The 27,921-nt window shown below is 57.5% G+C and overlaps 1 protein-coding gene across 13 annotated transcripts in view; it reads left to right on the top strand.

Moving 5' to 3' along the window:
• Positions 1-27,921, top strand: part of BIN1 (bridging integrator 1) — a 59,025-nt gene that overhangs the window by 8,179 nt on the left and 22,925 nt on the right. For all 13 annotated transcript variants that reach the window (XM_057745627.1, XM_057745616.1, XM_057745619.1 and 10 more), the window contains exon 2: positions 21,404-21,484. In XM_057745627.1, the coding sequence (XP_057601610.1) occupies positions 21,404-21,484 (81 nt within the window). The remainder of the gene's footprint in view (positions 1-21,403; positions 21,485-27,921) is intronic.

Genomic DNA, 27,921 nt, shown 5'->3' with positions numbered 1-27,921 from the left:
GCATCTCTGCTTCTGCAGTGCGAGGCCTGCAGCGTAGGAAGGGCTGAGCCCCAGGGGCTGGGAGTGAGTGGGCGACCGCTGGCAGCAGCCACCGCAGTGCTGGGGGGAGGGACTTGTCGCTGCTGTCACTGCGGCTGGGCTGGGGCTCTTAGGCCCTCAGAGCCCCTGCGAGACCCCCCATCCTGGAGCCCCCAGGACACCGTTGTCGGGACAGCTGCGCTGGCTCCTCAATTTAGATGCCTGGGCTTCTGATGCTGTACTAGCTCCTCTTCCTCTTGTTCGTGGGTGGCCAGGATGCTGAGATCTGAGGGCACTGGGAGGAGAAGAACTGGCTCCTGTCCTCTAGGAGCTCCTAGCCCCACACCGGGTACCCATCACAGCACTGGTGGGGGAGGTGGGGAAAGGGCCCTGGGGCCCTGAGGAGCCTCCCATCAGGCCTGGGCAGTCAGGGAAGACTGCGTGGAGGAAGTGGTGTCCCTTCCTGAGGGAGCGACCTGGGCCAGGTTAGAATCCAGCTGTGCCCAGGAAGGCACAGGGAGGGTCTGGGGCAGGGCTGCTGTCTTGGAGTCCACTCCCTCAGGGCTGGGGTCACTGTTTTCCTGGAAAGGCTGCTGTACATCCTGTACCTCCTCCCATTACATGCAAACCTGCTTCTCTCTGTTTTGAGGCCCCAAGGTGACACTGTGGAGGGGGTGACACTGCTAAGCCTGTCGAGCTGGTCAGCTGGGAGGGGTCGGTGGGTCAACTCACCCCTGTTCACGGCACCTCAGTGTGCTCTGGCCTTCAAGGTCAGACGAGTTGGCCAAGTGGGGGTCCCCTAGGTCTTGGATCAGAGCCGGGGAAGGTCCTCAGAGGATGAGGGGTCATGCCAGCCTGTGGGGACCCTGGCTCCAAGCGCGGAAGGCGGGGTGAGGAGTGAAGGCAGTAAGGTAGCATTGAGTGGATGAAGGTCAGGGTGAGTGGCTGGCTGGTGAGGGGTCAGGGTTTCCTCCTAGGCCTGTGCTTGAGGAGCTTTGCAGAGGCCATGGGGCCAGAAGGGGGCTGGGGTGACGGGGGCGCCTTGCCAGCCCTTTTTCCGACAGCTGCTGCTACTTTCTTTGGACCCTTTGGTCAGCTCGGCCTCTCCCCAGGATTGTGGCCAATACTCTGGAGCCTGGGGCTAGCCAGGGCCTGTCGTTGGGCACTGAGGACAGACCTGGCCAGGGAGAGCTGGGCCAAGGGGTCTCCCTGCTGCCCCTACCCGGGCCCCATGTAGCCCCCCTACTTCTCTGCTTTGAGATGGCATCACCTCTCTCAAGACATGTCCTCCAGCCTGTCTGTAACTGTCTCGGGGCCAGCTGTGGGCGATGGGGTGGACGAGCGTGCTGAGCTGGGCCCCATACCCCTGGCAGGTGGGCAGAAGTCTCGGAGAGATTGAACGAGGGATGGGGAAGAAGGGGATTGGGGGTGTGTGTGGGAGGAAGACAGACCTGGACAGAGAAAGGAGCACGACCCCAGGGACCACCCACTTGCTCTGCGGTCCTGCACAAGTCATGCCCTCTCTGTGCCTCCATTTCCTCCTCTGTAAACGGGAACAGGAGTTCCTGACCGTGGGCTTGTGGAGAGGGTCCGGGAGGAAGTGAACGTGATCAGTGCCCGATCCCTGGTGGGGGTGGAGGAAGTGATGTGATCAGTGCCTGGTGGGGGCCAACACACAGGTTCTGTTCCAGGGAGTACCTTGGGGAACTCCCGGGAACCCACAGACAGGGGCCATTCTGGCTTTTGTGTTTTGAGCTATCTGTCTTTGCTGAGGACTGGATTCTTGAAATTGAACTACAATGCATGTTTGTTTCCTTTTTTCCTGTTTAGGCTGAAAATGCTAAATTGGAAGGGGCCATGTCTCCTCCCCCAGGAGAGAAGCCAGAGCCCCTCTGAGCCTGAGCTTGATTGAATGGGTGGGGGGAGGGCAAACGGTTCCAGGTGGGGCTGATTTTAAGGGAGGGACCTGGGGATGTAGGTGAGGTGTCTCCCATCATTCATTCATTCACTCATTCATTCATTCATTCGAGGAACCCAACGTGAAGCAGAAAGAGACAGGGCTTGAGAGACCTGGGTTGAACCCTGGCTTGGCCACCGAGCCTCAGTTGCCCACCTGGGAACAGGGAAACATAAGCTGGCCCTCCTAGTGAGGGAAGGTAAACTCCAGGACTCCTATAAGTGATAATGGTGGAGCTGAGTTCCGCTGGGTCCAGCTGGGTCTGGATGATTCCGGAGGGAGGACAGGTTAGCATCTCCGCGGCATTTTGTGGTTTATGAGAACCCTCCCACCTGCCATTTTTCATGTGTTCCTCTCAGTGACCTGTGAGGTTGGTGGGACTGGAATATGGTTCCTCTTGGCAGATGAGAACGCTGGCACTCAGGGAAGCCCTGGGACTTCCTCCCTCCTGGACTTGGGCTTGGCCCCAGGTTGCCCTTTCCTGGGGGCTGCCATCCCCATACCTGAATCTCGGGAGAGGATGGTTGGAGGATGCTTGGAAGAGACTGTTGTAGTGCAAACGTGGATGCTGACGTGTTTTCCAATGAAAACTGGTGTGTGGGGCTGCCTTTGTGGGGAGAACACCTGGGGAAGAGTGTGTGTGTGTGTGTGTGTTTGTGTGTGTATGGGGGAGGGGGGCTGGCACACTAGAGGAGAAGGTGACCCTGCAGAGCCACCTTGGGACTTTCCACATGGCCCCCGGGATCCCCCACGACTCCACCAGGGAGGTGGGGGAACCTGGCTTCATGCAGCAATCAAGGGACCCCAGAGGCTCAGGGTCGGATGTGGTCCAAGCTGGCCTGACTTCATTCCCGGGGAGCCTCAGGTAGAGAGAGGCCTCGGCACAGATACCAAAGCCCCCACCCTATGTGAAAACAGAGTTGAGGAGTGGGGGATCCCAGGCCGAGGGAGGGGAGGGGAAACTTGGAGGAGTTAATGGCTAGGAACACAAGTTGAATCTTGATCTAAACGGAGAAACAGAATCCACAATTAAGTGGGTGCATTTGCTAAACCTGGGACAGGATGGAAATATTGTTGTTTTCCTGAAATATAAACTAAGCCAGGAGCGTGTGTGTGTGTCCTCATCAAGGACTCAGTGGGGCAGCAGTCTGTTCTAGAAGTGGGTCTGGCTAGCTGGAATGTCACCACCTTCCCCAAGTTGACCAGCCCAGGCCTCCTGGTGTGGTGGACCATAGGCTTGGCAGGGGTCACCGATGAGGGGGGTCCTGGGCCCTTTCTTTGGGCATTGGGGGTGGTGCTGCCCTGGCCCTGGTGGACCAGGTGGGGGCCATCCTGGGGCTGCACCGAGGAAGCAGCCCCGAGGCGTGGGTGCAGGGCTGCAGGGCCGCCTGGCAGAGCTGAATCAGCACCATGGGAAACCCAGGGTCAGCAGCAGAACAGAACCTGATGCCTGCGTCCCGACTTTGAGTCACTGCACTCTCAGGTCACCCTGTCCTGCTGTGTGCGGCCGTGAGAGACCGGGGAGGCCACCCCCACATCCTGCAGCCAGTGCAGTGCTCTTCTGAGCCCTGTGGTGGGGGGTGGGGGCGGGGGGAGGCCAGGGCTGTCAGGGCACTGGAGACCCAGGATCTGAGCTCCTGCTTCCCTCCCCTCCACTGGGTATTTGGGCCAGTTACGCAACCCTTTTTGTTTTGATTTGCTCCTCCATAAAATGGGGTGACCGTCTTCCCTGCTAGACCAGTGTCTTCAGGGGTGGAAGTTGGTCCTGTTGTGAGTGTGTGATCGTGGCTCCTGCATATAGTAGGCACTTAATGCTGAGTTGGGATGTGAGGCTCCCTTGCACAGGGATGGGAAAGGCTTCTCTGAGTGTCTTATACAGCGTGGCAGGTGGAAGGCCCATGTTCAGATCCAAGCTCTGTTCCTCCCAAACCCTTAACCTTGGGCAAGTTACCTGTCCCCTCTGAGCCTCGGTTTTCCTCTGTGTGGAACAGGTGTCTCCATGTCACACCTGAGGACACTGAAGGTTGGGGTTGCAGCTCTCGGGTGGGGTGGGGGTGCTGAGGTGCCTTGGTGTGTGACACCATGCCCTCTGTGTGTGTCCTGTTGGGTCATCCTGCCCAAGTCCATCAGTGGTGGAGGAGTCCAGGCTTAGCTTGGGACCTAGATGGTGAGGCTTCGGGGGAGGAAGAAAGGGGAAGGGGTTGCCCAAAGAGGGCCTGGCAGGGGCCAGGTGACACCATGGACCCCTTCCCACCACTCTCAGGCCTCCCACCCTGAGCCCTTCTCCCTGTAGGCAACAAGAGTCCCTTCCAGCTTTTAGGTTCTCTGGAAGCGTCCAGAGCTATAGCACGGGCTGGCCAGGGGCTGACCTCCTGGGCATCTAGCCCTGCGCTGCTCTTTTCTGCTCTCCTCCTTTGGCACATTCCTGTGGTTTTTATGTTTTTTTTGTTTTTTTTTTTAAGAAGTTGGTAAGTCTGTCCGGCAGCTCAGCCTCCCCTTACTGGGCCCTGAGGGAGGAAAGGGACAGATGCGCGTAAGCCCCTCCGGAACGGGCCCAGAAGGTGAGCCGGTGTTGGCTGTGATTTCTGGGGACCAGTGCCCTCTTTGTGGCTGTGTGTGTGTGTTGGGGGGGTGGTCTCTGCTGGTGCTCTCTGTCCACATTGCTTCAGCTCTTCCCAGGGAAGGATGCGGGTCAGACCCTGAACACCTCTTTAGACAGTAAGATAGACTCCAGGGCTGATGTTCTGCCCCAACCCTGGGAAGTCAGAGATGGAGGGGCCTTTTGCGCTCACCTGGTCCTTACCTCCCCTCTTTGAGTGTAGAGATGGGACCTGGGTGGTGACCTGTCCAGGCCTCTGGTGGCCCCTGCATCATCCCCTACGGTCTCCTGTCCACTGCACGCTGATTTCCTGCATCTGCTGGGCTGGAAGGACCGGTGCCTCCCCCTCGGGCCCTTCCTCACCCATCGTATTTCCCTACCCCACTGCAGCCCAAGAGCAGGGGTGCAGGGTTAGCAGGAGGGAGCCTGGGAAAGCCCCTCTTGTCCCCTGAACCGTCAGTGCCTCTGCCCGACTCCCCGTCCATCTGTTCTGGGCCCCTCTCATTTTCCGCACCCGGGTCTCCACCTTGCTCTGATTACACTCCCTTCCAGCCCCTCCGAGCGCCCTCCCAGCCCCGTCCCCAGCCCTTGCTCTAGTGGAAAGCAGTGAGACTGGCACTGGGCTGGGAGCAGGACCACCCTGTTTTGCTCTGGGGCCCTGGACCAGTGAGTCCCCACCCTTTGATCCACCCCCATCTGCAAAGTGGGGTGTCCTCACAGGCACTGTGGACTTGGAATCAGTCCAGGGGCTGAGGTAGGGGAGCCTCTAGGACAGCTCCTGGGCAGCCTAGGGCCTGGGAGTGACCACAGGCCGGGGGTGGGGCGGCCCTCCCCACCGCTGTGTCGTGGGCAGGGCGTGTGTCTGCACGTCGCTTGGCAGGGCTGGGAGGAGCTATTTAAAGCTGACTCTGGGCATCAACTCCTTTGAATGACAAAAATAACACCAATAACTAAAATAATAGCAATAATGTGTTGGGAGAAAAATACCACATGTCTTATGTCCTTCAGGTACTGTTTAATAGTTCCAGATTCACAGATGTGGCTGCGGAGGATTCCAAGTGGTAAAATGAATGAATAGCCTGGTTGCGTGTTTAGGTTGAACAGACACAGACAAAGAGCTGAGGACATTCAGAGGAATAAGTGACTCCTTGTGCCTGGGGTGGGGTCAGGGAAGGCTGCCTGGAAGAGGGGATGTGAAGGGCCGGCTGGGCCTGTCATCCGTAGGTAAGCGGTTTCCTGATGCATACTGAGGATGTGCCCATGGTCCTGCCTGGGCCATAACTTTGCTTGGCTCTAGGCACGTGCGTGGAGGGGGGACCTTCGCCTCCCCTGTCCGGGCTCCGGTCCTGTGCTCTGCTGAGTTTGGGGCTGGGCTCCTGCTTTGCTGCTGCTCCACACAGGCTGTTCCCCACGGAGCCCAGGAAGCAGCTGATGAGGTGGCTGGGCTGGAGGGGCGGACTCCACCCCTCTGCTGACAGCCGGCGTCCTGGCGCCTGGGGCTGAGAATAGCACCCACACTTGCATGCAGGGGACAGGTGGGCAGGCGGTGGCTCTGGGGGGGTTGGCGCTGACATCTCCGAACAGGTGGCGAGGAGGGCTGGGCCAGGGGCGGGGCCGTGCACGTCCTCCACCAGCCCCACCCAGCACGGACACAAGTGGCCGGCGGGGGGCCTCGTGGCAGGCACGTCCGGGGCGCCCTGGCTGGAGGCCTCCCTGACCCCTCCGTAGAGTGGGCGGCATCCCGGCCTCGGCACTGGGATGTCGAATACCAAGGCCCGTCAGGGCTGCTTGTGGGGGCTGCTGCGGGTCTTCAGAGGCCAGTGCTTTCAGTGGCTGTTTGGGCTCCAGGGGGCCTTTACCCGTTTACCCTTTTATCGGGCGGCAGAGTAATGGTGGTGGGGCCTGCGGGGTCCCTACAGAGCCGGGGGGGGGAGGCTGCTGAGGGAGGTGGGGTGGGTTGCTGTTTGCTGTGCAATGTCCTGTGCAAGCCCGAGTGAGTCATGGGAGCAGGTGCTCGGGGCATCAGGCACCAGGCACAGGAAAGGCATGTGTGGGCTGGGGTGGGGTTGCGGGCGGGGGCACGAGATGGGAGAGGCTGCTAGAGCTTTCTGGCTTTGGTGGGAGGAATCCCGGGTCAACACAAGGGTGAAGGGACAGCGGGGAAGCCAGCCACTGCTCCGTGCTGGACGCTCTTACCTACACAGACCCACTTCATTCTTAAACCCCCTAGAGGTCTTGGTTGGGTTTGCTGATGGGGCTCAGGGTTCAGAAAGGTGAGCCCCGGCCCCTGGCCTCCCCCCATCAGAAGGGGTCCAGAGCCGGAAGTTCTCCTCCTTCCCTTCCCTTCTCTTAGTTGCCAGGGGTGGGAGCCACTGAGGGGGCAGGTGGGTGGGGAGGGGGAGCAGCAGGAGCCCCATGGTGGGGCCTGTCCTGGCAGCACCGGGTGTCCTGGCTGTCCCTCCCTTCCCGACGTCTCTGGGTCTGACATCTCAAACTCACTGTGACCCCCAGGTGTCCCCACCTCGGGTGATTCAGGCTCCTTCCTTCTTGTAGCTCGAACCTGGCGTCCTGCTCACTTTTCTCTCTGTCACCCCATCCTTGACCCACTCCTCATGGTTTCCTGTCCTGGCCCTACACCATTATTGCCTCACCTCAGTCACTGCAGTCACCTAAGTGGACTCCCTGATCCAGCTTGCTCTGCAGTCTGTCCCCACACAGCAGCCTGGGGTTTTGTAAACTGTGAGTCAGATCACAGCTCTCCAGAGCTTCCTGCTCCCCACTGGAGCTTCAAAGCCCTGAGGCCTGGCCCTGGCTGCTAGGGCAGTGTGTGCAGTGGTTAGAGCGCCTAGCCTCTGGAGCCAGGCTTGGGCTTTGGATCCTAAACACCCTGCTGGCTGGCGGTGTGACTCTGGGGAGTTTTTTGTTTTTTATAAATTTATTTATATTCATTTTTGGCTGTGTTAGGTCTTTGTTGCTGCATGCGGGCTTCCTCTAGCTGCCACGAGCGGGGGCTACTCTTCTCTGTGGTGCTTGGTCTTCTCATTGCCGTGGCTTCTCTTGTTGCGGAGCACAGGCTCTAGGTGCTTGGGCTTCAGTAGTTGTGGCACGAGGGCTTCAGTAGTTGTGGCACGAGGGTTTAGTTGCTCTGCGGCATGTGGGATCTTCCTGGACCAGGGACTGAACCCCTGTCCCCTGCATTGGCAGGCAGATTTTCAACCACTCTGCCACCAGGGAAGTCCCGACCCTGGGGAGTTTTTAAGGCAGTGCCTCAGTTTCCACATCTACAAAATGGAGATGATAATAGTACTTTCGTAAGGTTGTAGAGGGGATTAATTGATGAATCATGTGAAGGGCTCATCACATGTGTTTCAGGGCATCTTCCTCCTATGCCTGCCCTCTTGCTCCTTTTCACACTTTGGCCTGCACTTGCTGTGCCCTCTGCCTGGCGTGCATCCTCTCCTTCATCAGGTCACAGAGGTCACTTCGCTGAGCCCCACCCTCTCCATGCTCTGCTGTGTTTTTATTTATTTGTTTATTTATTTATTGGCTGCATTGGGTCTTCGTTGCTGCACACGGGCTTTCTTTAGTTGCAGTGAGTGGGGGCTGCTCTTCAGTGCCCGGCTGCTCTCATTGTGGCAGCTTCTCTAGTTGCGGAGCACGGGCTCTAGGCGCTCGGGCTTCAGTAGTTGTGGCACTCAGGCTCAGTAGTTGTGGCGCACGGGCTTAGTTGCTCCTTGGCACATGGGATCTTCCTAGACCAGGGATCGGACCTGTGTCCCCTGCATTGGCAGGTGGATTCTTAACCACTGCACCACCAGGGAAGTCCCCCCTGCTGTGTTTTTGTTCAGAGACTTTCATCGCCCCTGACATGCCTCCCCTTTGGAGCGCGGGCCCCTCCAGGGTGGAGGCGCCTTGCTCTGCTCCCTGTGGAACAGAGCCAGGCAGGCTGGGGGAGGGCATCTCAGAGGAGCCAAGCCTCAGCTCCCGTCTCAGGCCTCACAGCCCAGGGGCCAAGTCCCAGAGTCCAGGGGTGGGGACTCCTCCGCATCCGGGCTGTGAGGGTCAAAATCACGTGGGACGGGGGTGGGGGGGGGGTGAGGAGGGAGCAGCTTGGGGCCGCCCCGAGAAGTTGGTGAAAAGTCCCTTTCTTCCACTGGAGCGTGGGCTGGGTGGGGTAGGGGCTCGAGGGGGAGGTCTGGACAGTTGGGTGGTGCTTGACTGTGGAAGGGGGTGGCCTTCCCCTCTGGGTGGTCCTGGCCCTTCCAGAAGGCCGCCTACCCACACGGAGGCCTGCTTCTGGTTCTGGTTCTGTGGACATCCAGGAACGGGCTCCGCCTGGTGGGTGGTCCCCGAGGAGAGGGGAGCCCGTTACGACCAAGCCTGGGACCTCTCCTGCACCCCCTGAGGGCTCCAGGGCACCCCCTCTCGGCTGGCCCCCTAGGCCCCCACATGTGGAAGAGGGGGTCCTTTAGAGCCATGGGGTTTGGGAACCCATGGCCCTGCTTGGATTCTAGTTCCTGTTGACTAAGCCCTGAGACCACATTAGGCCTCAGGTTTCCTCACCTGAATGCCTCCCTCTCGAGGGAGTTAGAGAATGCTTGTGAGGCTCTTGGGATGCCTCGGGATTAGTGGCCGCCGCTGTTTGGTGGCCGCCACCCCCCCGCCCCTGCCCGGCCCAGCACCTCCCAGCCCCCCCAACCCCTTCCCCATCCCGGCCTTGCTCCCTGCTGACTCTGCTCCCCTGCGCTCCGTTCTGGGCTGTTGCAGCCTCCCCCATCCACCACAGCCCACCCTAGCTGCTTCTGGGGTCTGGGTGGCCCTGCTCTGGCTTCTGGCCCCTGGCTTATCTGGTGAACAGGCTGGAATTTCAGGCTTCCTGGGAGGGGAGGGGCGAAAGGAGAGGAGGGCAGGGTTTCTTGGCTGGACGCACGTGGACTCTTCTTACCTGGGGTCAGAGCCCTTCCCTTTCACCTGGTAGTGGGTGCTCAGGAGTGGGGGACCCCTAGCCCCCACCTTTCCCAGGGGCCTGGCTGGGAGGCTGGAAGAGGCTGGTTTCAACCAGACAGATCCCTTTCAAGGCATCGTTGTGGGTCTGACATACATGGCGGCCAAGTGTTTGTGTACCAGCTAAGGACATAAAAAAAGAAAACCAAACATCACTTTTTACTCTCACCAGTATTTCAAAAGGAAAGGAAAAATCACTAAAAGAGGAAGGAGATAATTTTAGAGTGCCAGTCTCCCGAGAAAGGCCTGTTGGCTTCCTCAGTCGGTCAGCCGTTCTTACCAGGGGCCCACAGGAAAGGATGAGTCTCTGTGGACTGGTGTCAGGGGACAGCGGCTTCCAGAACATGAGGACTTGTGAAAAAAATAGATCACCGTGGGGTGAGTCCTTGGAGCTTCAGGGCGGGTGGTGTGGGGGGGAGCTGGAAATGTTTTTCAGTTTTGTATTTCATTACAAAAATCCTTGAAAACTTTGCATTCTAATACACAATCTATGTTGCTTACGTCACAAAGGTGGTTTCTCTACCAGCTGAATCTTTGAAACGCAGCAAGGTAGAGCAGGAATCTTTTGCAGTAAACAGACATGCTGCCTGTTACCCCCAGGCATCTTTGTATCCCTGTTTAAGGATCACAGGTTGAGGAAATTCCCTCGTGGTCCAGTGGTTAGGACTCTAAACTTTCACTGCCCCGAGAGCCTGGGTTCAATCCCTGGCTGGGGAACTAAGATCCCACAAGGCAAATGGCGTGATCCTCCCTCTGCCCTGCCAAAAAAAAAAAAAAAAAAAAGGAATCCTAAGTTGGCTTTGGGTTTTGAAATCTGTCAGGTCCAGGGTCCTAGCCTCTACCTCTCTTTAGCTGAGTGATGTCTCTGAGCCTGTCTCTTCATCTGTAAAATGGGACCAACGGTCACACCTTGGGATGTCCTGGTGATAGGAGCCCACTTGTAAGGGGGTGTCAGGGATAGTGAGCCCCCTCAAGGTGAGTCCTTGGTCCGGGCTCCCTGGGGTCATGCCTTGCAGTGTGGTCTTAGTGGAGCTTCGAAGAAGGGACAGATGCGGTGTGAGGGGAGCTTGGTTGGGTGGGTGTGAGGCTGAGAGATGACACCCGATGGTGGGCAGTCCCCTCCGGAGTGTCAGGTGAGTTCACAGACTTCCCCTGAGAGGAAGGCAGGTGACAGCCTCTCCTGTCACTGCCTGCAGCCCGTCTGGGGAAATGGGGGTCCTGGGCGAGGATAAGGGTGCAGAGGAATCAGGGGAGGGGTTTGTCTCTTGGGGGCAACCCTGAGTGTGTGCTGGGCTGGGGAGAGGGAGCTGGAGTCTGACACCCGCCTGCCCAGAGCCAGCCCTTCCCAGGCCTGGAGCCCGGCTTGTCCCCTGGGAGGCTGTTGCTTTCCCTTTCTCTGGTTTTCTCTCCAGTTCCCTTCTGCCTTCTGGATCCTTCTGCTGCACTGTCTCCTGGCCTCTTCTCTGCTTGTTGCCTGGCTCTGTGGCCTCTGTTTGGTCCTGCACCTTCCTGCTGTGCCCAGAGGTGACTGAAGGGCTGTGGGCAGGAACCGTGTCAGGGAGCGTGTGTGAGTGTGAGTGTGCGTGCAGACACGTGGGCGAGCGCCAGCACACGGACACGCGAGTGTGCACACGGGCAATGCGTCGGTGGGCATTCTTGTCTCCTGGGGTTGGAATGCTGTTCCTGGCTCTTGCCAAGGCCAGCGTTTTCGCATTTATCTTTCTTAAGAAGTCATTGCCCTTTTGGGAAGTCGTCAGGCTAAGCCTGATGTGTGGCCAGCCTGGTGCTGCAGGAGGGCTGAGGAGTTTTAGGGGCAGGTCCTCTCGCCATGTGTCCTGGAAGCCGTGTGTTTTGGACTGGCTTTCCGGGCGCTGGGCTCCACGCCCAGGCAGGAGCCTGAGCTGCTGCCCACCACTGCCGGCCACAGCCGGGCCAGGGAGGCCAGGCCTCATTCTAGCCCCTCTCTGCCTGGTCCCCACCCAACTCCAGGGCGCAGAGGGAGTTCTGGGGCTGTAACCATGTCACACTGGCCAGCAGATTGCCAGCCTTGGGTGTGAGCATTGCGGCTCTGGAGGCAGAGTTGCCCGGCACGTCTGTGTGAGTGAGTGCATGGGGCCCTCGGAGGGAGAGGCAGAGTTTTCCTTGCCCGGTGACAAGATGAAGCTGGCCCCCGTGCAGTCTCCAGTCAGCCTGGGGCAAGAGCTACACCCCAGGAGCAGCACCCAGTGAAAAGGACCCAGGAGTCACGAGCCCTGGGTCCAGTCCTGGCCAGTCCGTGGTCTCCTTGATACGGACCAGCTTTCTTGGCCCTCCCCAGTCAATGGAAATTGACTAGAGGCCAGACAAGAAATTCAGGCAAGGCTTTACTGGGGCCCATGCTGCAGCAGGGGGAAGCGAGAACAAGCAACAGTTTCCCTTGCTCGCTCCCTTGGGGGGTTCCTTATAGGGTTCCTTATATGGGGTGAGGGTAGGCATGTGTCCAGGGGTTGGGCCGGAGGGGTGGCTTAGGTGTTTTGCCCACCTCTCTGCTGGTGTTGAATGCAGTGGGCTTGTTCAGTACCCTGCTTTTACTCCCAATCCCCTGCTTTTGCTCTGAGCTCTTTAAAAGGGGCAGTCGGGTTTTTTGGTCTCTTTGTATCTTTTGTCCATAATTTTGCCCCAACTTTGCATGCAGTTATTTTTAGTCCCATATGGTTTCTTTATGTTTTGTTGCTCGAGGAGAGGTGTGTCCAGGTGCAAGCACTGCAGCAAAGGGTCCTAGGTCCCAGGTCCCAGGCCTGTCTCATTCTCACTCATGGAGTGGGGGTGCCAAGGCCCACTGGAAGAAGAGGCCCAGGGGCCCAGACTGCTGCACAGGGCCAAGAAGGGTTCGGTCAGGCCAGCAAGGCGTCCCTGGGACGGGGTCACCTGTCGGAGGAGCCCATCGCCTCTGCATCCTTAGGGCTCAGTCACTGGGCAGTGTGGCCTCGTCCGGGACACAGTGATGGATCCAGTGGGCAGCTGCAGGGGCCCTGAGTCTAGTTCACTTGCCCCAGCAGATGAGATCTGGGCCGCACTTGCTCAGCGACCACAAAGCCACCGAGTGCTGGCTCTGTTCTTTCTTTGCCATATGGCCAGATTCTTTCCTTTTCTCATCTCTAAACTGGGGGATGAGAACACATAGCTCTAGACCAGCCATAAAGATGAAAAGAAAGACCTAGAAGCAGGACACCCAGGGGCAGTGAGCACACCTCCCCCTAAAGGGAAGCCCCCTGGGCTTCTTGGAGGAATGGCTGATTCTAGGGCTGGGACAGGGATGGGACCGCTGAGCCTAGAGCAGCTCTGGAGCATCTCGTAGTGTCAAGAAGCAAGGAAGCACTCAAAGAATAGCCGAGATGCGTCCACAGGCTTCCACTGGCCGAATTAGGACAGTTTGAGCATCCAAAAGGATAATGATGGTGATAGACTATAACACATTGAATGCAAAATGGAGGCAAGAGTCCATAACGATATACCCATAGAGGCATGCCAAGGGGAAGGGCTTCTTTATAGCATGCCAGGGAACATAGAGGAGGTGATAGAGGCTCTCGATAACTGTTGGTTCAGGCAAAAATGAGAGGCGCAGAGCTTCTCAGACTTTAACACACAGAGCACGAGGGGACTTGTTAAAAGGCACTGTCAAAGCCAGCAGGTCTGGGGTGGAGGCTGAAATTCTGTATTTCTACCAGGCTCCCAGAGGGCTTTGATACTGCTGGTCCACGGACTCCACTTTGAGTAGTAAAGTAGTAAATGGATGTAAAGGCATCGGGTGGAAAGTTATTGGCCGTGGGCGTTTACACAGGGATGATGTATCACCTTTCAGATGACTAGTTAATTATCTAGAGAAAAGTCACCTCTACAGCAGAGGTCTGGCAAACACTGCCCAACCTAGTGGTCAAGTTCAGCACAGCAAGCAGAGGAGGTCCCGGGGTGATGCTAGACACCTTGCCTTACCTCTGTAGTATGCTTGCCAAAACAATGTTTAACCTGAACTCAGTGACAAGGAAATGATCAGATGAATCTAGAGTGTAGGGCATGCTCTAAGGGACTGGTTTGTGCTCTTAAAAAAATATCTGTGTGGCACAGGGAACTATACTCAATATTTTACAATAACCTCTAAGGGAAAAGAATCTGAAAAAGAAAAAATATATGTGTGTGTGTGTGTATATCTATATCTATATCTATATCTATATCTATATCTATATCTATATCTATATCTATATCTATCTATATCTATATCTATATCATCTATATCTATCTATATCTATCTATATCTATATCTGAATCACTTTGCTGTACACCTGAAAATAACACAACACTGTAAATCAACTATATTTCAATTACAAAATGTCAATATCATGAAAGAGAAACAAATACGTACAGTGAATAGGTGTGTGGGGGAATATTCTGAATTAAAGGAGAAGAGACAGGACAATCAAAAGCAATGTGTGTACTAGGTAAAGTAAGCCAAAAAGAGAAAGACAGATGCCGTATATAACTTATATGTGGAATCTAAAATATGATACAAAAGAACCTATTTATGAAACAGAAACAGACTCACAGAGGTGGAGAACAGACTTGTGATTGCCAAGGGGGAGGGGGGTGGGGAGGAAGGATGGATTGGGTCTTTGGGGTTAGCAGATGCAAACTATTAATATTATATAGAGAATGGATAAACAACAAGGTCCTACTGTAGAGCACAGGGAACTATAGTCAATATCCTGTGATAAACCAGAATGGAAAAGAATATGAAAAAGAATATATATATGTATAACTGAATCACTTTGCTGTACAGCAGAAATTAACACAATAGTGTAAACCAGCTGTACTTCAGTAAAAAAAAAAAAGGCAATGTGTGAACCACATTTGAATCCCAGATCAAAAAACAAACAAATAATGCAGACCTAAGGGAGATTTGGGGGACAACTAGGCATGTCTGTATATGGACGTATATTGGATAATATAATATAAAGAATAAACATAGAGTAAATAAAGTAAACATAAATAAAGTAAAATAAATAAAGAGTAAACATCGGGGGTGCAGTGGTACCACGGAGATTTAGGAAAGCGTTCCTTTTCTTAGGAAATGTGCCGAAGTCCTTAGGGGTGAGGGACTGGGGGTTAAGGGTCGTGATGTCTGCAGCCCACTTTCCAGTGGTTGTGCTGCCATACAAACACACGGACCAAACTCTTTATGTAGAGAGAAAGAGAGAAAACAAAATTGGCCTCGTGGTAACAGTTGTTGAGTTGGGGGAAGGGCAGACGGCAGTCTATTGTACCCTTCTTTCAACCTGTTTTGTGGTTTATATGGTTTGTATTTCAAATTAGAAGTCGGGAGGGGGCCAGTGCAGTGTGGCAGTGCCTGCTGGGCTGGGGCTTACCTCCACCCCTTCCTCTTCGCTCTGCTCAGGCCCTGCCCACCCGGCTGCTGGGTCACTGGAGCGTTGGGAGGCGTGTGGGGACAGACGTCCATCACAGGGGTCCCGGGTGCACAGTTCTCCACTGTGGCCGACCCCTCTGCCTGTGGGAGGGAGGATGGAGGGGTGGGAGGGAGACCGAGGGACGCCCCAGGGTGTCGGGGAGTGAGCCAGAGACCCTGAGGCCGTGGGCAGTTGGGGCAGAACATCCCGCGCACGCGAGCGTGTCTGCCTGGGGGAGGGGCAGCTCCAGCCAGCGGGTGGCCTTTGGCCCAGTTCTGATGACGCCCTCTTCATTTTTGCCTCTTGGGATGTCTCCCTCTGAGTGGGTCCCAGTTGTGTGACCCGTGGGAAAGCCTGGCCTTCCACCTGCGCGTCTGTCTGTCTGTGTGCCTCTGCCCGCCCGGGAGCCTCTGTGAGGCTGCGAGGACGTGCATCCTGTCGCTGTGGTCCCCTGACCGCAGGCCTTGCCTGGAGGAGGAAGTACGGTGGTGACGCCCAGCCGCCTGGGCGCAGCTCATTCTGTGACCAACCTCGACTGAGGCCGTGGCCTTGGAGGTGCCGGGAGGAGATGATGAGGAAGGTGAAGGCCTACGGGGGTCTCAGTGGCTGGGTGGTGGGTGCCTGGGGGAGCTGGACGAGGCCCCCACCCGTGTGTGTGTGTGAGTGTGTGGACTGGGGTGCTGGGGATGCTCTGGGGGAGGGGCTGGGGGGCGGATCTCCATCTCTGCTGGTCGCTGGAAGAGCTTTTCCTGCCTGGCCCAGAGCCTGGGGACCAGGTCTTCTCTCCTGGTCCCCAGCCCTGTGCCACATGTGGGTGTGAGTCCCCACACATGCAGGGGGCTGGCCACGCTCTGGGAGAAGGGAGGGGTCCACGTGGGGCTCCTGGGGTCAGCGGAGGGGTGAGCGCCTGCACACTTGCTCCCCCGTCCTGTGCTGGCCGGGCTGGGGTGGCTTGGAGGGGACGAGTCTGCCGAGTGCCCCTCCTCCAGCTTGGAGCTTGAGAGTAGCCCTGTGCTTGCTCCTGACTGTGAGACCCTAGACTGTGTCCTGATTTGCCTGCCATCTGTCACATGGAGGCAAAGACACTTACCTCTGAGAAGGGGGCACGTGGTGTCTGTAAAGTGCTATGCTTGGTGGGCAGTGAGTGATAATTTACTCCTGGTTTGAACGAGACTGTTCCTGAGGGCCCTTTCTGTCCCCCCCTGGGTTTGGTGGCCGGGCGTGTGGCACAGCTGTGCGGAGGGTGTCACTGTGGGGCTGGCCTGTTCCCTGGGGCCACTGGCCGCCAGGAGCAGAGGAGAGAGCCTGGCAAGATGGCCCTGACGAGTCCTCTGGGCCATGGGAGAGGCTGGGGAAGGGGCATCCCCCTCCCCTGCAGCACCCCGGCCACAGGAAGCGCTTGCTGAGCCCTGGCACTTAGAGGCACTGAGCCGTGTCCTGTGAGACTCCGACCCCACCCAGGGAGGGGCCGTTGGCCCTGGGTCACAGCCTAGGCCTGGACAGGCTGACCCGTGGATGCTGTCAGGAGGGCGTTTGTTCTGCCACCAGCTCCCCTCTTTCTGCCCTGCCCGGGATTGGTCCTTCCGAGGCTCTCCAGCCACTTTCCTGTCCGGCTGGGCTGAGGACGTGGTGAGAGCAGGCGAGGTGGCACCAATACGGCTTCCAGGACTGCTGGGCCTCGGCCGAGCAACTGCGATCTTGGTGTGGCAGGGCTGAGGCCTGTCCTCTGTCACATCATCAAAAAGGCTCCCCTTTTGCTTATTACAAGGGAGAGATGCGTGACACGTGTGCCATTAGTGTGACACAGGAGTGTCTGGGGCTCCCCGCGCCCCACCATAGCCCTGGACAGGGAGTGGGAACCCTAACTGTCACCAGCCCCCTCCTCACCGAACTCCTGCTCATCCTCCAAACCCGGCTCTGTTGTCCTGCATCCTCTGAGCCCCTGCGGCCGGGCCCCTCCTGACACCCAGAGCCGCCCGCTGCTCACAGGGGTTCTCTGAGCTCTGCCCAGGGCGGCCTGCTAACCGAGGGTTGAATGGACAGAGCATCTGTGTCCTCAGCGCCCATGGCCAGGGCTCCCCTCTTGGCAAGGAGAGGGCTCTGAGCACGTGTATGTGTCCCAGGTCGGGGTGGACAGAGCCACCTTGGGGCCTCCGTGGAGGTGGGGACCGATCGGGCATGGCCCAGCAGCTTTCAGGCAGCAGGATGGGGTCAGGTGTGATCTGGGCACCTCCAGGGCCGGTCGGAAAGGCTCTTCCCCAGTGTCTGGGGCACAGCAGGAGCGCCAGTTCTGGAGGGTGGGAAACAGGAAGCTGGTAGCCGTCAGTGCCTTGGGGCTTTACTGCACCAGATTTTTTCCTGCTCCCTGTCCTGGAGTGGGTGGTGTACAGCCTGTTTTTCCGCCAGTGGCCACACTGGGAGCTCCCCTGAGGACAGAGACGCAGTGCCCTCCTTCCCTCGTCTGTAAAGTGGGATGGAGTAAACGAGGAATAAAGGAGGCCAAGGCCAGCACACACTCACTGGGCGATGCCCTGAGCCTCGACGGTGCCGTGGATACAGTTACTCCCATGTCACAGGCAGTCACTGAGGTGTGGCGAGTTAAGCAGTTAGCCCAAGGTCACACGGAGCTGTGCTGATCACCTCCCTCCACACCACCTCTGCAGGGGCGGGACCCACTGGAGCCAAAACATGTTACTTACCCAAGACCAGACCTCAGATGCCTGTGAACACCACATCTAACCCTGATCCTAGCAGCTACCTTCATGGAGAGCTCTCTGCTTGTCGGGCTGAGGACTTTCCATACATGACCCTCTCATTTTTTTTTTAATAAATTTATTTATTTTATTGGCTGTGTTGGGTTTTTTTTTTTTTGCTGTGCGCGGGCTTTCTTTAGTTGCGGTGAGTGGGGGCTACTCTTTGTTGTGGTGCGTGGGCTCCTCATTGCCATGGCTTCTCTTGTTGTGGAGCACGGGCTCTAGGCATGTGGGCTTCAGTAGTTGCAGCACATGGGCTCAATAGTTGTGGCTGATGGGCTCTAGAGCGCAGGCTCAATAGTTGTGGCGCACGGGCTTAGTTGCTCCGCGGCATGTGGGATCTTCCTGGAGCAGGGATCGAACCCGTGTCTCATGCATTGGCAGGTGGATCCTTAACCACTGCACCACCTAGGAAGCCCCATGACCCTCTCATTTTAAACAACAGGAAACTGAGAGATGGGCTGTTTTGTTGAAGGTCATGACTCTGACCTCAAAGTTCACAGCTCAGATGAGAACATGCTCTGTGTCTACCCTGTGCCCAGCCCTGTTAGGGAGCTGGGGACACGGAGAGGGCTGGACACTGTCCTCGATCTCAGGCTGTGCAGGCTTGGGCAGGGCCAGAGACAGACACTCAGACAATGAGGAGAGCTGGTCCCAGGCCCTCAAGTGGTACAGAGTGGGGTGGAGGAGGGAGGAGGTTTTGGAGGATGAATAGGAGACTGCTGTGTGCACATGCGTGCGGGTGCATTCAAGTACAGAGTGTGTGCATGTGATTCTGTCTGGCATCTTGGGATGCCATCTGTCTGGACTGGGAGGGTGGGTTTGTGTCAGGCCCAGCCCTCAGCTTTGTGAAGGCTGCTCTGAAAGCCCTTTAGGGGATCATCTGTCCGTGGATACCTATTTCGGGCCAGGTACAGAAACATGTTTATAGACGTGAGCCTTAAGGGGGGTGCTGATGTTCTCTTTATTTTCCGACAAGGCACTTGAGGTTGAGCGAGACAGTCAGAGTCCCTCTTCTCAGGGTTCTTCTCACCACCTGGTGTAGTCTCACCATGGCTGGCCTCTTTCTTGAGGCCTGAAGTTCTCCCTGGTGGCCTCAGCTGGCTGGGGGAACCACACAGCTGTGTTTGATGCCTGGGGCTGGGTGTGCATGTCTGTGTGCCCATCTGGGGCCTGGGCGTCCTCAGGGTCCTTGATGGCAGGGCGGGGACTGGTGACTCTGATGCTGGAGTGCATCTCCTCAGGGAGAAGGAGAGGCAGGGGGTGGACAGGGTCACTTCTCGGTCCTTCTGCCGAGGGCTGGCCGGGCCCTGACCCTGCTTCCCAGGAGCCTCTGGTTCGCCCTGGTGGCCCCTGCTGCCTTCTGGAAGTTCTTCCGCAGCTGGTGGTCCATTTCTCTCCTTGTAGGTGGCGGGGCTGCAGGTCGGGCATTGATGGGGGTGAGTCACCTGCCCGTGCTCAGTGTTGAGTGGGCCGGGAACCCCAGCAGCTCCACTGTGCTCGCATGGGGCCAGCCGGATGTGGCTGCCAGGGGAATGGGGAGCCTGTGCATTGAGGGGAGTGCCCATTTTCTCTCTCTCTCTCTCTCTTTTTTTTTAATCTTTTTTTTGGCTGCGCTGCTTGGCATGTGGGATCTTAGTTCTCTGACCAGGCATCGAGTCTTAACCACTGGAAGCTCAGAGTCTTAACCACTGGACTGCCAGGGAAGTCCCAAAGTGCCCGTTTTCTTGCTCGTGGTGCTTTGATTTTGCTTTTCTCCTGTCAGCTCAGTGTCAGCGCTTGCCATCCAGCTGCCTTTGCCAGATGGAGTGTCCTGACTGTTGTAGCACAAAGTTGTTGGTGGGCTGCTCCCAAGTGCACCCTGCCCCCCGCTACTCTCACCTTTCTTCTCCATCTTTTGCAACCTTTAGTCACTTTGAGTGACTTGAAATTCCCTGGTAATGGACTTCATCTTTCTGGTCCTCCTCTCCTTTACTGCAAGTTCTTCACTCAGTCGGAACTGCCACTTCTGCCAGGAAGTCTTCCTTGGTTGCCCGGGCTGGATAGGATCTCCATCCTGGGCTCCCACAGTCTCATGTACCTCCCTCTGTCTTGGGACTGGACCCACGTCTGATTGATGTGCTGCCCCAGCAGAGATGACCGGGGCTGGGCACAGAGTGGGCACTTGGCAAGAGATGGCTGAATGCATTACGTGATGAGAGAGAGGGTCCGAGAGCTGACTGGCCTCACCCTGGCTCCTGGGCAGCTGGGGGAGGGTGAGCAAGGCAGCGCAGGCCATCCTGGGGTCAGTCAGGGTTTGGAAGGGTCCAGGCTCTGTTCTGGGACTGGGCATTCCTTGATCCAGGACCCTGGCCTGGCATTCCAACCCCATCTGGGACTCATGCCTGCCGAGGGCCTGGCCTTTTTTCTCCTCCACCTGCCACCCTGACCTGCTACCACCTGCTTCCTCTTATTCTTGTTGGGCTTTGGCCACTGTCTCTGCTGACCATCATCTCAGCATTGTCCTCTCTGCTTCCATGCCCAGGCCCATGGAGGGGGTCTTTGCCTCCCTCTCTCCCTGCACACCCCATCTCCTCTCTGCCTCAGTGTCCCCTTTCTGTACGCCCATCTCTTGTTTTTCCCTGCTCCCTCCCCATTGCCGTCACCCCTCCTTCCTTCTTTATTTTTTCTCTCTCTCTCACCATAGAGAACTCTGAGATTGGAGGGAGCAGGAGCTGAGAGAGGGGAGTCTGGGTGAAGCTGGTGGGCCAGCCCTACTGGCCAGGGCTTCCTCTCATCCTGGTCCAGCTCCCTCTTTTTTCTAGACCTTTACCCCCCTCCCGGCCTTGGGTCTCTCTCTCTCTGCCTTTACCCCACCCCCCATCTCCCCACCTCTGCCCTCCACGTCCTCTCTGCTGACACAGCAGAGAAGGGACAGCTGTGACTCACAGAGGGGACAGCCTGCCTCTGAGACGTTGGGAGTAGAGCGTGTGGCTGTGAGCCCATGTGTGTGTGCCCTTGGGTGCCTGTGTGTGTGTGAATGCACGTGTGCCAGTGTGAGTGCCCGGAGTGGGAGGGAGTCTAGATGTGGGCTGGGCTGGGTCACAGCTGAAACTCTGGTCAGATTGGGAGCTAACTCCAGTGACAGCAAGAGCCTGACCCCCTTCCAGCCCTCCCTGCCCTCCTGGTCCCGGGGTGGTCACTTCCCTGCCCTGCCCTCTGGTATTCATGAGCCTTGGGCCCAGGAAGTGGAGTCATGTTGGGAGGTGGGGCTGCCCCTACTGGCCCCCTCATGTTCAGCTGCCAGGGTGGGGGTGGAGCACCTAGGGGTGGAGTGTGAGATCAGCCAGGAGGGGCGCCCCATCCCTCATACTCCTAACTTCGGTCACTACGGCAAGTCTGTCCTGAGCTCCTCCCCTTGACTGATGGGTGAGCCCGGTGTAGAGGATGGAGAGGTGTTAGTCCTGCCCTTGGGGGTCACAGCAGCCACAAGACCTCTGATGGTCCCAGTGCCCTGGGCTGGGCGATATTGGCCATGGGCCTCCCAGACCCTGGCTGGGGTGGGGAGGAGTCTGCAGTATTGGTGATGGGGTCCTCTTGGTTTGGCTACTTCCCACCTCAGTGTAACACTTCCCTTCTTCCTCTGCCTTGGCAGGTCCTCCAGAAACTGGGGAAGGCAGATGAGACAAAGGATGAGCAGTTTGAACAGTGTGTCCAGAATTTCAACAAGCAGCTGGTGAGTGTGGGTGGCCCTTGGCCTTAGGGAGCTTGTGAAAATGGAACTGTGGCTGCCAGGTGGTGAATGTCAAGAGCTGAATTTGTGGACTAGGGGAGCTTGAGAAGAGGATCCGTGTGGGCTGATGAGGTCACAGAAGACTTCTTGGAAGAGGAAGCATCGGCACTGGGTGTGGACCAATGGGAAAGAGGGGGGAGGGGTGCGGGTATACGTCACGTAAGACGTGAGGTGGGGGTGGGGGTGGGAGCTGGCATTAGATTGTGGCCAGACTCTGGGAAACCTTGAATGTCATGGCAGGTGGGATCTCTAGAAGCTTCTTGTGAGGAGAGTGGTATCTGCAGGGTTTAATGCGTGAGCAGAGCAGACTGGATTTGATTTGGGGACTGGCTGAGTGTCGACTGTGCCTGGCCGAGTGGCAGGCTCCAGGCTGGGCCATTTGTCAATGGCTTGTGGGTGCCTCTGACAACTCTGTAAGGCCACTGGTGTCACTGTTCCCCTTTCAGAGATGAAGCAGTTGAGGATCAGAGAAGTTGGGTAATTTGCCCGAGGCCATCCAGCTTTGTGAGTGGATTCAGACTCATACTTGTCTGATTCCAAAAAATGCAAGGGACTTGAAGGTCATCCTTACCAATTCCTATTATAGGCCAAGGGCCAGGGACAGAAGAGCCTTAATTATGTTGGCAGCCTGGGGGTTAGATCCAAGGGAGGACTTCCTGACCAAAGGGCTGTAAATACCCTGACTGGGTTGCTTCTGAGACCTTCTACCCCTCAGATCTGCTAAGTCTAGAATAAGCCACTTCAGTGGCTGTGTCTGAGGGTAGTAGAAGAGGGGAATGAAATGACCCTGGCAAACCTCCCCTCCCTGGGCAGGGCCAAGGAAGCAGGGAGAGAGAGCTGGGCGATGGCTCTGTGGCTTCTGCACACCAGCCTTAGTGAGTGACAGGTGGGGATGGAGGCCAGAGGAGGCCACGGGAATGGGCATGGCTGTGGGGAGTGAGGTCAGGGTCTAAGCTCTGCTAGGGAAGGGGCCAGGCGGGCCTACCCTGGGGGCTGGGAGGGACCAGCCTCTTCCTACCTCTTGTCCACATCTGAGGCCTCAGAAAGCACAGAAGGTACCCACCAATGCCTCTGCAGCTGGACTAGAACCCCCTGGGGGAACGGGTCTCCTTTGGAAAACTCTGACAGCCCACTGGCCAGGGCCAGGGAGCAGCTGGGAGAGGGCTGGGGTGTATGCTGGGAAGGGCAGGGGAGCAGCTGGGAGAGGGCCGGGGTGCATGCTGGGAAGGGCAGAGGAGCAGCTGGGAGAGGGCTGGGGTGCATGCTGGGAGAGGGCCAGGGTGCATGCTGGGAAGGGCAGGGGAGCAGCTGGGAGAGGGCCGGGGTGCATGCTGGGAGAGGGCCAGGGTGCATGCTGGGAAAGAGCTGGAAGCAGGTGGGAGAGGGCTGGGGAGCAGCTGGGAGAGGGCTGGGGAGCATGCCAGGAGAGGACAGGGGTGCATGCTGGGAAAGAGCCAGGAGCAGGCTGAGAGAGGGCCAGAGTGCATGCTGGGAGAGGGCAGGGGTGCATGCTGGGAGAGGGCAGGGGTGCAGGCTGGGAGAGGACAGGGGTGCATGCTGGGAAAGAGCTGGGAGCAGGCTGGGAGAGGGCCGGGGAGCAACAGAGGGAGAGGGCAGAAGTGCCTGCTGGGAGGACAAGGGTGCATGCTGGGAGAGGGCAGGGGTGCATGCTGGGAGAGGGCAGGGGTGCATGCTGGGGGGGCAGGGGTGCATGCTGGGAGAGGGCAGGGGTGCATGCTGGGAGAGGGCAGGGGTGCATGCTGGGGGGGCAGGGGTGCATGCTGGGAGAGAGCAGGGGTGCATGCTGGGAGAGGGCAGGGGTGCATGCTGGGGGGGCAGGGGTGCATGCTGGGAGAGGGCAGGGGTGCATGCTGGGAGAGGGCAGGGGTGCATGCTGGGAGAGGGCAGGGGTGCATGCTGGGGGGGCAGGGGTGCATGCTGGGAGAGGGCAGGGGTGCATGCTGGGAGAGGGCAGGGGTGCATGCTGGGGGGGCAGGGGTGCATGCTGGGAAAGAGCCAGGAGCAGGCTGGGAGAGGGCTGGGGAGCAACGGGGGAGAGGGCTGGGGCACATGCTGGGAGAGGGCCCAGGGCCAAGTCTACCCTCACGTGCCAGAGAGCTCAACTGAGGGGTTCCCCAGAGCAGGGCAGGGAGGCTCCATGGCTGCTTGTACCCCAGGCCAGTAATGGGAGATGTTTCAAGGCCCATAACAGAGACATCTACTGGCTGTGCGGCTCTGTGTGAGCCCTTGCTCCTTGGGCCTCAGGTTTCTCTCTTGCAAAACGGAGGCTTGAACTAGAACTCTGAAGTCCCTTCTGGGTCCCTGGCTCTGGGCAAGGAGTCACTCACTGACCCTTGCCCGGGGGGGCTGGTGAGTGAGGCCAGGGCTAAAGAGAGCCAGTGCTGGTGGCTCCCTGGCTGCGGCCATGGGCGGTCATTTGAGCTGGTGCTCTGTCTGTCCTCAGGTTGGGTGGGATGGTTGGCTTCTCAGGGGCCAAGGGTGGAAGCAGGGGTGGGCAAATTTGAGGTCTCATTTGAGGCTCAGAGGAACCCTCCCTTAGGAGTTAGGGCAGCCGGGCTCTTCTGGATTTGATTGGTGTGTGGGGGTGACTGGGACCTGGGGGTGGGGGTCTGGGTTTAGAAAGGCATGAGGGTCACTGTTCTCAGGGGAGTGAATTCAGGGAGCTGCAGGGTTTGGGGGGCCCTGGGAAAGGCCAGGTGAAGCTTGAGCACGGGGAGCCCTGCTCGTCACCCGGAAACACCAAGCCTAGTGGGCCAGCGCTAGTCAAGTTCAAGGATGGTAGGGAGCTTGGGCTTCAAGGAAGCTAATCTCCCACCCCTTCCTGTGGGGGTGGGCCCTAGGAGAGGGTGTAGGTCACCTTGCTGTCACCTGCTCTCACAGGGAGCCAGTTTACATAGCCCCCCGGGCCCTCTCAGCGTCAGGTGCAGCCCCCCAGGGCTTGCACTGTGAAACCCTGGAGGGCCCACTTGCACGCCCGCCCACCTGAGTGCTTCACACCCAGCTCAGGCCCTCCTAGAAGCCATCCTGGGTCCTCCAGGTGGCCCAAGCTGAACCTTGCACCCAGGGCTCATGATTGCTGTTTGTCTGTCACTGAGGTGGGGCAGGTCTGATTCCTCCTCATCCCCCAGGACCCACCCGGGGCTCTGCTCCAAGGGGGCATCCCTGGCTGTCACATGAAGATCCTCTGGCATTGACTGCAGAGGGGCAAGAGTCAGCTGGAGCCAGAGGCGTAGATGCAGGGGAGGACTTCCCTGCCCCCTAGATTCCCTGGGAAGATGGGGACTGGTGCCAGGGAGGCAGGGATAGCCTTTGGAGGGAGATTTGGGGGTACATGGGGTGCCTGCCGGCCGCCCCATGGAGCTGCACCTGCTGTTGGTCCCGGGCTGTGGTGCCCTTCCGTCTGGAGCCAGGAGAGCAGGCTGAGGGGCAGTGGCTCCAGAGCTTTATCCTCCCCCAGCTGCTCTGCAAGGCAAGTATTAGAGCCCAGGAGCCTTGCGAGATTTGTTTCTCAGAGCCAGTGTGGAGGGGAGCTGGCCTGGGTACCCGCCCGGGGAGGCAGCTGACTGGGGGCCTTGGGGTGGGGGCGTTGACACGGCGGACCAGCTGCAGTTGACACAGGGGAGGCAGGGCTCCGGGCAGCCTTTGCACATCTGTGCGCAGTGTGCCTGCTCACAGCGTGGCCTTGTTTGGGAAGCACAAGGGGCCCTGGTACGGCCTGAAGCCCGAGCCTGAATCCTGGGCAAGCGTGGCAACCTGCCCCGTGGGCAACCCCTTCCTCCGGGCGCAGTGTAGACAGACTCTGGGGGATGTTGGGGGTGGGGGGAGTGAGATGATAGAGGCTTGGTGGGAAGAGAAGCTGGGTCTGGAAGATTCTGTGACATCAGATGAACACAATAGCACTGCATCATAGACACACTTAAATCCTTAAAGCACTGAATTGTGAAGACTAGGGAGCCTGCATCAGGAGTGGGGTGGACCTCTTCTCATTCCCAAGTCCCATGGGGTTCACATGTGATCCCTGAGGGAATTCCAGAGAGGTTTGAATGTTTGTGGATTGGCCTTTTGTTTTGTACTTTAATCTTTAATCAGCACGCTTCAAACTTGGATGTTCCTAAGAATTGTATGTGGCCAGGGTTTTATACTCCATGGGGATTGAAGGAATTTTGGAGAGCATTTCCTTTTTTTTTTGTATTTTTTTTTTCTTTTCACAATAAACTGCATATATTTAGAGTGTACATTTTGGTATCCCAATCTCCCAATTCCCCCTCCAACCCTCCCCACTTTCCCCCCTTGGTGTCCATATGTTTGTTCTCTATATCTGGGTCTCTATTTCTGCCTTGCAAACCGGTTGATCTGTACCATTTTTCTATAGTCCACATATATGTGTTAATATACTATATTTGTTTTTCTCTCTTTCACTCACTTCACTCTGTATGACAGTCTCTAGGTCCATCCATGTCTCTAAAAATGTCCCAGTTTCATGGCTTTTTATAGCTGAGTAATATTCCATTGTATGTATGTACCACATCTTCTATATCCATTCATCTGTTGATGGACATTTAGGTTGCTTCCATGTCCTGGCTATTGTAAATAGTGCTGCAATGAACACTGGAGTGCATGTGTCTTTTTTGAATTATGGTGTTCTCTGGGTATGTGCCCAGGAGTGGGGTTGCTGGGTCATATGGTAACTCTACTTTTAGTTTTTTAAGGAACCTCCATACTGTTCTCCATAGTGGCTGTATCAATTTACATTCCCACCAGCAGTGCAAGAGCGTTCGCTTTTCTCCATACCCTCTCCAGGATTTACTGTTTGTAGATTTTCTGATGATGAGGGTTTCCTTTTTTTAATGTGATGCCCTGAAACCCTCCCTGCACCGTGTCTCTGCTGTCCCATGGAGGCATTTGTCCTAACGAATAGGCAGCTGCCTGTGTTCCCGGCTCTATCTTGACCCATTCAGCAAACTGCGGCCCGAGTGTCCAGGTCTTGGAGGGTCTTACCGGCTGTCCCAGTGCCTCTGTGACCCTAGGCAGGTCATGGAACCTCTCAGCTTCCTCTTCATCAGGTGGGGACAGTGGTGTTGAGAGCTGAAGTGTGGAAAGTGCTGGCCCCAGTGAGGAGGTGCTGCCCGGAGCTCTAAGGACACCAGGGCAGGAGGAGCGGGCCCTGGCCGTGGAGAGTGGGGCCTGTTTGCAGGGGGACAGGAGAGGTTTGAGGGTGCTGGGGGTGAGCCTGTGAAGGGGGGCCACCTCCCTGCCTGCCCTTGGCTGGAGTCTTGACCTGCAGGGGTGGACACCACCTTCCATCTCCTGCAGGAGCCCCAGGCTGGCCGGGTGGAGTGCTGTAGGGGCGCAGGTCTCCTGGACTGTGGCTCACTGCTGTCATCTGTTTAACCCTCCACCAGGGGGAGGGACCTCTAAACAAGGTGTCACTGAGGCATGGATGCCATCAGGACAGGGAGAGCCCAGGAAATCAGCCTCAGACTCTGCTGTTCATGGCCCTCCAGAAGCCTTGGGCTCCTGTGTCCCCTGTGGTCCCCCATCATTGTCCTCAGTGTACAGCCCACCTTCTGAGGCTGGCCTTCACGGCCGCAGGCCTGGCCGGCTCACTTAAGCCATTTCCCAGAGCGCCTGCAGACACTCCACGCACATTTCCTCATGGTCTCCCAGGCTAGGGTCATTCAACCCAGTTGACAGATGAGGAGACTGAGGCTCAGAGAGGTTCAGTAACCTGCTTAGGGCTATGTGCCTAGTAAGTGACAGAGCTGGGTCTTCACAGCCCCAAAGCCTACATGTGCTTTCTCCTGCTTTCCACATGGCTTTCGGAAACCTCAGCATCTCCCTGGTGGTGGTCTCAGACTTTCCCCACGGGCCTCAGCCGGCTCACCCCTCCTCGCAGCTGGAGCTCAGCTTTCCTGCTCCTGCCTTCTGTGGTGCTGATGGCCAGAGGGAGTTGAGGCTGCGCCCATGTTTCCACCCTCTCTGCTGGCCCTGCTGTTTCAGGAGGCCCCTCCCAGCTCAGAGGGCTTCACTCCCTGGCCCACTCCCCCTTGTCAACCTTTCGTCCTACATATTCCCTCTCCACTGGGCCCGTGTCCCGAGAGGCCTGGACATGACCCCCACACTCTCTGCACTCCTTCCAAAGCCTCCCATCGGGCCGTCCTCTCCCCATCAGAACCCTCCGGACCCTGTACAGGTCTGCCCCAGGCCCTCCTTCCCTGGTGGGAGGCAGTGGGAGCCGGCTGACCTCAGGCACCACCTAAACTTTCAGGACAAGGTGCTGGGTGGTCCCCGTACCCCTGGTCGTGTTCCTGTGCTTGTTGGTCGCCTGGTTCATGGTTGCCCGAGGACAGGCCTGCTAC

This window comes from Hippopotamus amphibius, chromosome 8 (genome assembly GCF_030028045.1).
Source record: "Hippopotamus amphibius kiboko isolate mHipAmp2 chromosome 8, mHipAmp2.hap2, whole genome shotgun sequence".
Classification (NCBI taxonomy): domain Eukaryota; kingdom Metazoa; phylum Chordata; class Mammalia; order Artiodactyla; family Hippopotamidae; genus Hippopotamus; species Hippopotamus amphibius.
This window is presented reverse-complemented; position numbering and strand designations above follow the sequence as displayed.